We start from the raw sequence: 13,232 nt of genomic DNA on the forward strand, positions 1-13,232 counted from the left end.
GTAGTTTAGGAGTCCATCGCTGACAAACAATGTTACACGTAATTTTTATATATAAAGATGAGACGGGTCATTCAACCTAAATATGTAATAATAAAAATAAAAATGTGATAGTCGATCTTCCTAAATTTTTAAAAATACATCGTATATATGAGGGTATGAAGGCACTATCTAAAACATATTACTGAAAAATTAAAAATCAGTAATTCTCTTAATACTAATATTAAATTAAAAATCATACTATGTTCATTTTTAAATACAAGAAAAAATATTTCAATATTTATACCAGTTATGGACACTAGACATTCATAACACAAGCTCTGCTTAACTTGGGAGTATGTGAATAGTTCAGGGTTGTTATTACTATTATTATTTACCCTTTGATAATACAAATTTATTATGTTACATAATATTATACATTGATACTATGCTGATTGCTACAAATCAGACATAAACATTACACAATGTAAAATATTTGCTACATCATCGTTTAGTATTGGGACCGGAATCAAGATAATGAATATGTCATGAACATGTATATAACCGGCGCTACAAACCGCTGACTATAGTCGCCGTGTAACCGCGTCAGCCGCGCACGCCACAATGATTGTCCTAGCCATCTTGTTAGTCATTCTCGCGCTGTTTTACTATTACAACAAAAACTCTTACAAATATTGGGAAAGCAAAGGCATAAAACATGACAAACCCGTACCGATATTCGGGAACAACTTCAGAAATTTCGCGTCGAAGAAAAGCGTAACTGAATTAGCCGCTGAAACGTATTGGAAATATCCGAATGAGAAAGCAGCTGGTTTCTACAGAGCTGGACGGCCGGAGTTAGTGGTCAGAGATCCTGAAATTATCAAGCGTATTCTTACAACTGATTTCCTCAATTATTACCCGCGTGGACTGAATATTCATAAGGATAATATTGAGCCTATTATGCGGAACTTGTTCTTTGCGGATGGAGATCTATGGAGGCTTTTGAGGCAGCGGATGACGCCGGCGTTTACTAGTGGCAAACTAAAAGCCATGTTCCCGCTGATTGTGGAAAGAGCTGAGAAGCTGCAGGCCTGTGCTCTGTCTGCTGCTGCAGCGGGAAATACGATTGACGCTCGTGAGCTGATGGCTCGATACACCACTGACTTCATCGGAGCTTGTGGCTTCGGACTCGACGCTGACTCTCTTAACCAGGACGATTCTGAATTTAGGAAACTTGGTGCTAAAATATTCAAACCCACTATCAGAGACATCTTAGTTGCAATATTAAACTTAGTCGTGCCCAGTGTTGGCAAACATTTCAAAATATTTCAGCGTATTGAATCCGACATACTCACGTTGACTAAAGAGATTTTACATCAGAGAAACTACGAACCTGCGGGCAGGAACGATTTTGTTGATTTATTGCTTGAATGTAAAAAAAAGGGTTTGATTGTTGGTGAATCTATAGAACGCAAGAAACCAGACGGTAGTCCTGAAACAGCGACTTTAGAGTTAGACGATGCACTTATGGCCGCTCAGATTTTCGTATTTTTTGCTGCTGGATTTGAAACATCATCGTCTGCGACCAGTTTCACACTGCACATGCTGGCCTACAATCCTGAAGTGCAGAAGAAAGTTCAAGAAGACATTGATAGAGTACTAAGTAAATATGATAACAAACTCAGCTACGACGCTGTTAAAGAAATGACGTATTTGGATTGGACATTTAAAGAAGGGATGAGAATATTCCCGTCACTTGGATTTTTAATGAGAGAATGTGTTCGAACGACCCCAATTCCGGAATTAAATATATCAGTGGATGCTGGTGTCAGAGTGTTTATCCCAATTCAAGCTTTGCAAAATGATCCCCAGTACTTCGAGGAACCTGAGAAGTTTCGACCGGAAAGATTCAGTCCAGAGGAATTGAATGATGCTAATAAATATATTTATTTGCCATTTGGTATAGGACCACGAGCGTGCATAGGTAAGCTCTATTTTTTATGAATTTCTCACAGGTACCTATAACATAATATATATACATAGGGGGCAAGAGGATGGTCAGTAATAAGGTGTGTAATAATAACCCTATTACCTAACAATACACTATATTTGACGACCTCGATGGTCTAGCGGTTTAGCACACCGCTTCAATACCGATGGTCGCGGGTTCGATTCCTCGCAAGGTCCAACATTTGTATTCATGTGTATAATTGTCTGAGTATTTTCTATGTACATTATATATGTATTTACGAAAAAAAAGTATCTATGTATATATATGAGTTGTTTAGTAATCATAACACAAACTCTGCTTAGCTTGGGACCAGATGGCGCTGTGTGAATTATCCAGGGATATTATATCATATCAGGTCGACCTCCACGCGATTCCCCCTGGAAACCATCGTGGTTAATTTCTGCTGAATCTTTCACGATAGCCTAACTGACCTTACGTTATACTTATATAATCATCCTTAACTGATACCCCGCTAGCGAAGACGGGACACCATATCATTAGCATCCACTAACATATATAGCAGCCGGAAATATTATTCAAACGTATACATCTTATGAATACTATACACGCGAATATTTGTAACTATGGACGGATGTTTGTTACTCTTTCGCGCAAAAACTACTGAACATATTTGGGTGAAATTTCACACTAATTTAGCTTATACATCAGAATAACGTATAGGCTATAAATGTCAAGCAGATATAACTACGGACACAGCTAGTATAGAACAGATGACGCTAGAATAATCCTTCAGTCTGTTAATGGTCAGAAGTGAATAAATTTTTGATACATTTTTTTGTATGTGTATTTTTTTTGTATCTGCAATTGTATTGTACAAATTGTTAACCAAAATTTTAAATACAATCGGCTTAGACGCGTACATAGTTGAGTCAAAACTTAGTCAATACTTTATTACTATTGACTATTGTCACCAAATTTCATTGAATTATCGTTGAGTCACTAAAACAAACGTTTACTAAGAAATTGTTATCTCAAATTCAGAGCCGACAATTATATATTTATATACAAAATTTAAGTCACATATGCATGTAGTTTAGGTATATTTTTTGCTACACTAATAAATGTAGACTACAGAATGAAACAACTGACCGGAAACTCAGCTGCAGCTCAATTTGTTTTTTTTAAGTCAAATTACATACTTATAACGTGAAAAAGTATATATACCTAAGAAATCCTCAATTGTTTAGAACAATCATAAATATATTTATCTATTTATTTATTACACATAAATAAAATTGGAGTGTCTGTTTGTAATGTTGAAATAACCGTTTTTTACCATATGAATGTAAATACGGTACATACACCAAAAACACATTTTTTCCAATTTTTGTCTGTCTCTTTGTTCCGTCTAATCTCTGAAATGGCTGGACCGATTTTGACGGGACTTTTATTGGCAGATAGCTGATGCAATAAGGAGTAAGTTAGGCTACTTTTGTTTTAGAAAAATAATGTTAAATTCCACACACACGCAGACAAAACCAACAGACACTACAATTTTATTTATATGTATATATGACGTATATACTATGTACAACGTATATACATCACATTAATTACTAATCAACTCCTCTCAATAGATTACATTGTAAACAATTTATTCTAGACTTACAATTGTTGCACCTACTTGTAACATTGTTTCCGCTGCAATTTTAATTATTAAGCGGAAAATAACACACCGATCTTAGACATCAGATTTGCACTCTTTGTAACGATACTACTCCGAAACGGCTCGACCGATCGAGATCAAAATTTCATATCAAACGTCGACCGTATCTCCATCGTTTACCACTCAAGAAATTCACACGGGTGCAAAAATGCAAACAATGCCTGTAACAAAACTAGTTACAATTTTTTTTTCCATTCGTGAAGCTCAGTTGTTAATTTTAAGTCGATGTACCTATTACTAGTATTATTTACGCTACTATTATTTTAGAAAACTGTTATATATAATAATAATAATAATAATAATCTGAGGACAATTCACACAGCGTCATCTAGACCCAAGTTAAGCTAGCTAAAGCTTGTGTTAGGAGTACTAGATATAAATAACTGTTACATGTACATAAATATATATTTTTTGTAAATATGTACATACATATTATACATAGAAAACACCCACACTGATACAAACAATCATACTCATGAATACAAATGTTTGTGCCGTGAGATTGTGATCTTTTAAGAAATATATAAATATATAAATTTGATTTAAATCGGTTCAGTAGTTTTGACGTGAAAGCGAGACAAACAGAGTTACTTTCGCATTTATAATATTAGTAAGACCTATATAACAAAAACAAAAGTTAAATTCCACGAGGACGAAGTCGCGGGGGCAGCTAGTGTTATTATATAGTATGTAACAACCGACAACCTCGGTGGTCTAGTGGTTTAGCACACCGCTTTACGTCCGATGGTCGCGGGTTCGATTCCTCGCACGGCACAAACATTTGTATTCGTGAGTATGATTGTTTGTGTTGGTCTGGGTGTTTTCTATGCATAATATGTATGTATTTACGAAAAAAACATCTATGTATTTGTATCAGTTGTCTAGTACCCATAACACAAGCTTTAGCTAGCTTAACTTGGATCTGGGTGGCGCTGTGTGAATTGTCCTGAGATTATTATTTATGTTTAATTACAAATACCGAGAGTACAAGCTTGTTAAGTTTTTACATATGCAGTATGCAACGCTATCGAAAAGTACCGAAAAATAAACATTCTGAATGAACGACGCCGCAATGTCCCAATTTCCATAGTCGTTGAACAGTTTTATTACGAATATTGTAAATTTTATATTAAACTAGCTGTTCTCGCGACTTCGTCCGCGTGGAATTTAATTTTATTTTTCTAAAATAAAAGTAGCCTATGATACTCCTTATTGCATTACCTACCTGCCAATAAGAGTCCCGTCAAAATCGGTCCAGCCGTTTCAGAGATTAGCCGGAACAAACAGACAGACAGACAAAAATTGTAAAAAATGTTATTTTGGTGTATGTACCGTATTTATATTCATATGCATGTAGTAAAAACGGTTATTTCAATATTACAAACATACAGTCCAATTTCATTTATATGTATAGATAGCTGGCCTACGCAAATTCATCTGGATCACACTTCCTCACCTGTATTACTATATTTCTGATGTATAAGCTATATTATTAGTAAAGTTTCGTCAAAATCCGTTCAGTAGTTTTTGCGTGAAAGAGTAACAAACATCCATCCATACTCACAAACTTCCGCGTTTATAATATTAGAAAGATCTATAAAACACTAAGATATAACTATATCATCATCATCATTGCCTTGCCTTTATCCCATTATTTGGGGTCGGCGTAGTATGTCATTCTCTTCCACTGCTCTCTATCGGTCGTCATATCTAGACATACTCTTCTTTTATTCATATCATCTTTCACACAATCTATCCATATTTTATATATATATAACTGTAAGACGATTGCGATTTTAAATAAATACATTTTCATGTAAATTTTTGCAGGTGAGCGGCTTGGTCTAATGCAGTCTTTGGCCGGATTAGCAGCCATTTTGTCCCGTTTTACTGTGGAACCGGCACCAGAAACAAAACGGTACCCTGCTGTCAATCCCAGATCCGGCATCGTGCAGAGCGTGAAAGACGGTCTGCCGCTACATTTCAAGGAGAGGAAAGGGATATGATAAACATTTTACTCTTAAACAGTACAATTGTTATTGGTTGTCTTTTTCTATCGAATTATTATGAGCTACCGATATTTCGATACTGTTATAAGTATTCTGTGACTTAATTGTATAAGAATTTTATTGATAATTATTACCGTCGTTCTGAAATTAATTAAAATATACAATTTAGCACTTATTTATTAGAAAACCAACAGCTTACAATTCAATAGTAAGTTTCCAGAGGTTTTCAGAGACTTAACAAAAGAAAAGAGAAGAAACAAACGATTTTATGTAGGGACTGTTTCCCATTACTAATATTATCCATACAACGTAACTTGCTTTTTCAATTTTCAAATGATTCCTCGAATATCGCAAATGATTTTAATTTGTTTCAATTAAGAATGGTTCCGTAAAACCCCAGGTCACGAGTCAACTGACATCATTAAGTTGTGACGGCATCGAAATATCGGGAACTGATAAATAACATAATCACGGTATAATTTCCGTTTATGTAATATATACAATTGAAAGCAACCGTGAAAAAAGGTCAGCATCGAGTTGTGACGGCATCGAAATATCGATAACTGATAAATAACATAATCATGGTAAAGAGTCATTACGAGTAGGCACTAAACTATACAGTAATTGAAGCTAATCTATTGTTTTTATTCGTTGCTGATCTATTGTTTGATAGTCATTTAATTTCCTATAATTTCTAAGGAGGGCAAGAATTATAAGATGTATTTAGAATGGTTATTGTCTCATTAATTATTATGATAATAATTATGATATATCATTGAATCAACTATTGTGCCTTCTATACGTGTTAGAAATTAGAATAAGAATCAAAAATTGATATAAAATCTATCAAGACTATTAAAATAATTTGCAATACTTATAAGTGACTAGCTTTTGCCCGCGGCTTCGTTGCTGGAGCTTGCATGTATGGAGCATTGCGAATATAAAATATCTACATTAGTAAATTAATAAACTCGCGTTAATATATCGGATCCCTTAGGGGTATATAGAATTTATCAAAATCCTTTCTTAGGGGTTGCCTACGTCACAGTAGCTTTATGCATGCAAAGTCTCACAGCCCGATCGGTTTAAAATTGACAAAGTTTCATACAAACTTTCATCCCCTATTTTATCCCCTTGGGGGTAGAATTAATCAAAATCCTTTCTTAGCGGATGCCTACATTATAACATCTACCTGCATGCCAAATTTCAGCCCGATCCGTCCAGTGCTTTGGGCTGTGCGTTGATAGATCACTATGTCAGGCAGTCACCTTTGAGTTATATATATTTAGATTGTTAAACTGCAACTGTCGGAGAATTGTAACAACCATTGGAAGATAAAGCAATTAAATCTCTACACAAATAAGATAGTCATTATGTTTAAGAAGGATTATCAACAATTTATGAGTATATGTTTGCATAAGAAGAATCATATTATGTAAATATGTCCACAGTCCATACCTAAAATTGTAAAAAATAATAACCGTAATAAACTCATTAATTTGTAATAAAGTATACATAATAGTGATAAGATAACGAATTTTGGACTTTGTATAAATTAGTACTATAGTAACTATTCAAATGATATGGAACTTTATTAATATTACTCTCAGTTTAATACAGTTTTTTACACTACAGCGGTAGCCAGCTGATGGTAACTTACCATACATACTACAGTAGTCACATACCAATGGTAAGTGACTACTGTAACCTATGGGCACCTGATACACCGGTGGTATCATGTAAGCATTATGGACTAATATATATAGCTATATATTATAAGACAGCTATTGTTAGACTTATTATTATGATTTTTATCTTATTTAAACATAAAAGTATTTATATTGGTCTGTAATGTTCACATGATACCACCGGTGTATCAAGTGCCCATAGGCTACAGTAGCCATTATACAGCTGATATAAAAGAAAGAAAGAATGAAGAAAAGAAAAAAAATCAGGATTGTTAGAATGAAGAAGAGTTAAATGAGAATTAAACAATATCTGATTGAGTTGTAACAATATAAAAACATTTTATATAGCAAATGATAAAAATGACATAACTATGATTAAATAAGTATATAATACATCTGTACTAACATATAAAGTTGAAAGGATTGTTTGTTTACACGCATTAATTATTGAATGACTAAAACTGTGAGAAATATTATAGGCTATTAAACATTTTGCTATAAAATTTAAAAGATGAGATACAAGAAGAAGGAAATACCAAGCGAAAAGAAAGCAATAGAGAAGGTGAAGTGATGTGATGGGTGCGTGAATTGAAAGTGGCCACCATTCCTCTAAATTTGACTGCTGGTAACCGCAATAGATATTTGAGAATGAAAGAATGTGAATTTTGACAAATTTATGTGACATAATAATATAGAGAGCACTCTCAGCGGAAGGAGTTATTAAGTGGCTGAAGGATGATGAAATAGAATAGATATAATCTTCATTAAAAAAAATTCAATACAAGCACTTCAATAGTCATATATTTTTTATTCTACCACACATTCGGAACGCAGACTCATCATAAGAAGAATGAGCAAGAAACTATCGTGTTGCTCTGTTGAATAAATGTTATTTTTAATAATTAATTGCATGCGATATTGTAACCGCTACTGATGGTGATGATGATGATGATAATGATGATATCATGTAATGGGTGTAAAAAACAGAAGTTTTTGCAATAACAACGACAGTGAATTTAAATTTGTTTATACAACTTTATCAATGTATTTTTAGTTAACTAAGTTATTTAATTAGCGATAAGAAGTGTGTAGTTTACGATGTGATATAATGAATATACAAATAAAACCGACTTGCGATCTTTTATCATTAATAGTTTAATTGTATGTACTTTGCGACGAGAGTGTTTATCTTATTATGATTAAGTTAAACACTTGAACTTTGGATCACTGAGGATCCTCACATATAACAACCGATCCGTCCCAGCTTCAGATAGGCATTACAAATCTTTAAATTTATCGGCTTATTCTATACTACATATAACAAGCATTATACATATAAACCTTCGTCTTGAATCACTCTATCTATTGCTGAAAACCTCATTAAAATCTGTTGCGTAATTTAAAAGGTATAAGCGAACAGACAGTGGCGATGACTTTGTTATAATTTAAATCTTTGACTAGCGGTTTAGCACACCCAATGGACCCAGAGCCATTGGAAGTAGCACAATGGCCCTGGGTTCCATTCCTCGCACGGTACAAACATTTTCAGAACCGAGCAGCCAGAATCATTGATAATCAACGTCTATGTGACAGAGCGGATCCATTGGCTTGGCGAGATATTGCATCTCTGTCGACTAAAATATAACAGGACGCATGAGTCATATTACAGTCTATCTCTAGTAAATAAAATACAAGGTCTATTCTAGGTCTAAGATTAGACTAACAGGTGATGTACTAAGCGACTAAAATATAACAGGATGCATTTATTTCATTATTCTATCAGTTACGAGTACATCGTAATCTATCAAGGTTGCTCTATACTGGAAACATTTAGAGTAAATACATTCTATGATATAACTGCACCGGTGGTTTAGCGGTTTAGCACACTTTACTTCCGACGGTCGCGGGTTCGACTCCTCGCACGGTACAAATTTGTGTATTTATGAGTATGGTTGTTTGTATGTGTAATTTGTAAGCATGTTACGAAAATAATGTATATCTATGTATTTGTATCAGTTATCCTACTCATAATACAAGTATAGCTAGCTTAACTTGGGTCTAGATGGCGCTGTGTGAATTCATGAGTATGGTTGTTTGTATCGATCTGGGAGTTTTGTATGTATATTTTGTTAAAAATATCTAAGTGTTTATATCAGTTGTCTAATACCTATATTACAATCTCTGCTTAGCTTGAGACTAGATGGTTGTGTAAATTGTCCAGATTTATTAATATACTAATATTATAAAAGCAACGGCGTGTCTGACTGAAATATACATTTAAAATTTAAAATTAAATTTAAATTTTAAATTTTAATTAGTAAAACCGAGAATGTATACTTTTATATTGTCATATATTTTTATTCTGCCATTCATTCGGAACGCAGACTCATTACAAGAAGAACGAGCAAGAAACTTGCAGCTACACGCAATATTTTCAATAAAATCAATAACCAAATTTAAGTTGCAAAATTATTGTACAAGTAGAAATAGAAATAGAAATAATCTTTATTCAAATAAACTTATTATAAGCACTTTTGAATAGTCTTATTTTGATTCTACCACTCTCGGAATGCAGATTCATCACAAGAATAATGAGCAAGAAACTTGTGTGTTGCTCTTTTTAATAGATGTTTTTTTTATATAAATAATTACAGTATAACAAGTAAGAGGCATGCGATAATCAACATAGAAATCGCTACGCACTCATTATTAGTGTAATCAGATAATATTGTCAGTGCTATGGATTTAAAGTTTTTCTATAAAAACATCGTTAACGAATTCTTCAATTTTATAGTAAGCTTTTTTGCAAAGGAACTGTTGTATTTGACATTAAAAATTTTTTCTGGCAGATTTATAACAGATATAAATAAGTAAACTATAGTACCAATTACAAAAAGAATCATCAGCACTCGAGAAACGATAGAGGATATCGTTCAACAAACTCGTATGTATAAAAATTACCACCTGATTAAAAACCAGCATATTTTTATAATCGAATAAAAAACGAGTTAAAAACTCGGTATAAATGTAACAAAACCAGTACCTTATTGATAATTATTACAAACCTGTATGAAACGACCTCGAGTATGACGCCAGAATACCTACAGTTATTAGGACAACAATAGTAGTCAGCGGCATATACATCGTAATATAAAGATCAATATTAACTTTAGACAATATAACTCCCCTCCGATCGATCCCCCGTCCAATTCAAACGGGGATCGAAATTACGACGGCCTGAGCCGAGGTTCGAGCCCCTAGTGGTGCCCTCAGACTAAAGTCGTATCCGTCGGGCAGGAGTTGGCCTTCAGCCGCTCCATATGTCCTTCCGCGGGTTTGGAGTGCCATCTGCACTCGCCCCTAATGTCCGGTGAAGCTGTAAAGGCCAGCTACGGCCAACAGCATTAGAGTAGTCCGAAAAAAAAAGACAATATAACTCAGGACAATTAACACAACGCCATCGAATCCCACGGTAATCAGAGCTTATGTTATGGGTACAAGACAACTGATATAAATATATAGATTTTTTTTTATAAATACATACATAATATGTATAGAAAATACCCACACCGATACATACAATCATACTCATGAATAAAAATATATGTACCGTGCGAGGAAATGAATTAGCGACCATCGAAAGTAAGGCGATGTGCTAACTGCTAGACCAACAAGGCTGACCACCGACTGAGAAACGACGGACCGATTTTGACGAGACTTTTTCTCGCAGAAAGGTAAGAAAACAAATGTATATACGTAATAAAAGCAAATATATATAAAAAACATAAAAACTTCAAAAATGCATCGGCAACAGACGGACCGATTTTTATTTTATATTTGTTTTTATTTTAAATCCACGCTGAATAATTTCGTATAAATAGTTAATTTGACAAATTTGAGAACCATTTTTGTAACACTTATTTTATAAATTTTATTTATTTAAATCCAGTTTGAAAAATCTTACGAAATTAACTTAATTTAACGTATAAATAATTAAATTGAGAAAAAAATTTGTACACTTATTTTATTAATTTTATTTATTTAAATCCTTCACGTAAAATACTTGCACGTAAGAATCTTACGAAATTAACTTAATTTGACGTACAAAAAGTTAATTTGTCAGAATTCTCGATTCCAACTAATTAACTATTTGTCACAATTAACTTTTTTGTTACACTTATTTTATAAATTTTACTAGCTGCCCCGCAAACGTTGTTTTGTCGTATAAATTAAAATCCCTGTTAAAAAATGAGTTAATTATAGAAGGATGAAAATTTTGGGTTGTATGTATTTTTAATGCTATATTATAAATATTACACCAAAAAAAATATTAGGGTTGTCTAACCCTTATCACTTAGGGGTAAGAAAAATAGACAGTAGCCGATTCTCAGACGTACTAAATATGCATATAAAATTTCATAAAAGTCGGTTAAACCGTTTAGAAGGAGTATGGTAACTAACATTGTGACACGAGAATTTTATATATATAACTAGCTGTTCCCGTGACTTCGTCCGCGTGGAATTTAACTTTATTTTTCTAAAATAAAAGTAGCCTAAAGAACTAAAAATTATTTTGTTCGTCTTCATTTATTCGTCTCAAACTTTCATCCCCTTAGAGGTGGACTTTATCCAAATTCTTTCTTAGGGGATGCCGACGTCATAGTAGCATTATGCATGCAAAGTTTCATCCCGATCGGTTTAAAATTGACAAAGTTTCATACAAACTTTCATCCCCTATTTTATCCTCTTAGGGGTGGAATTTATCAAAATCCTTTCTTAGCGGATGCCTACGTCATAACATCTACTTGCATGCCAAATTTCAGCCCGATTTGTTTCAGTGGTTTGGGATGTGTGTTGATAGATCACATTGTCAGTCACCTTTGAGTTACATATATTTAGATTCACTAACATAGTACTTCAATACTCAATACCCAGTGTTCGTTATACAACACAATGTCCGTCCTGTAGTTTGGGCTGTGCGTTGATAGATCACTATGTTTCACCTTTGAGTTATATATGTTTAGATTTATTTACACATCATCACTTAACATCAGGTGAGATTGCGGTCAAACGCGCTCAAATTATGATATAAAAAAAAAAAAAAAAAAAAAAAATTTAAATCCACTTGGAGGTTATGAAATGTTAGGAAATTAACTTAATTTAACGAAATTGGGAAACTTTTTTGCGTTAATACAAAATGCAATGAAAATACCTATGAAATTGTTTCAGTCGTCTGCCAATCACGTATGCCAATTTAACTTTTAATGAACACGACCGCATCGAGACGTAACTTGTAGGGATGTAGGTCATCTGTGTAGCCGCATCTCTGAAACTAACAAAATATAATTAAGTCTAGATATTACAATCGATTTTATATTCTCCGCAATAGTTCTTCATTCGATGATCTAGTGGTTAAACGAACTGCTAGTTCCGATGGTCGCAGGTTATATTCCCAGACTATATAATTATTGTTTCAACGACAACGTTGTTAGGTGCCTGTAGCATATACTCAGGACAATTCACATCTTCACACAATTATTTAATTTTTTTTATATTTGTAAATACATATGAAGTGTACAAGTTTCTTGCTCATTCTTCTTCATTCTTCTTATGATAAGTCTGCGTTCAGATTTGGTGTAAGCATAATGGTATGGAGCTTAATATTGATGTAGTGCTATGTTCAGTTTAATAGGAAAACAGATATAAATACATAAATATATAATAATAATAATTATAATTTTTATTTGTCTCAAACAATTTTTCACACAATACAACTGTTGCCCATACAATAATATAATTTAAAACTAATGAATGAGACAAAACGGTCTATAACTCAGTGAGGGCAGTGAGTCCACCCT

At 33.4% G+C, this 13,232-nt stretch overlaps 1 protein-coding gene across 1 annotated transcript; it reads left to right on the forward strand.

Moving 5' to 3' along the window:
- Positions 1–581: 581 nt before the first annotated feature.
- LOC131842871 (probable cytochrome P450 6a13) lies at positions 582–5,780 on the forward strand. Its single transcript, XM_059191437.1, has 2 exons — positions 582–1,963; positions 5,508–5,780. Exons 1-2 carry the CDS (start codon positions 601–603, stop codon positions 5,681–5,683), a joined length of 1,539 nt encoding a protein of 512 aa, XP_059047420.1. The 5' UTR covers positions 582–600; the 3' UTR covers positions 5,684–5,780.
- The last annotated feature ends 7,452 nt before the right edge of the window (positions 5,781–13,232 follow it).

Source organism: Achroia grisella, unplaced genomic scaffold (assembly GCF_030625045.1).
Source record: "Achroia grisella isolate CSIRO2021 unplaced genomic scaffold, CSIRO_AGI_Agris_v1 utg257, whole genome shotgun sequence".
Lineage (NCBI taxonomy): Eukaryota > Metazoa > Arthropoda > Insecta > Lepidoptera > Pyralidae > Achroia > Achroia grisella.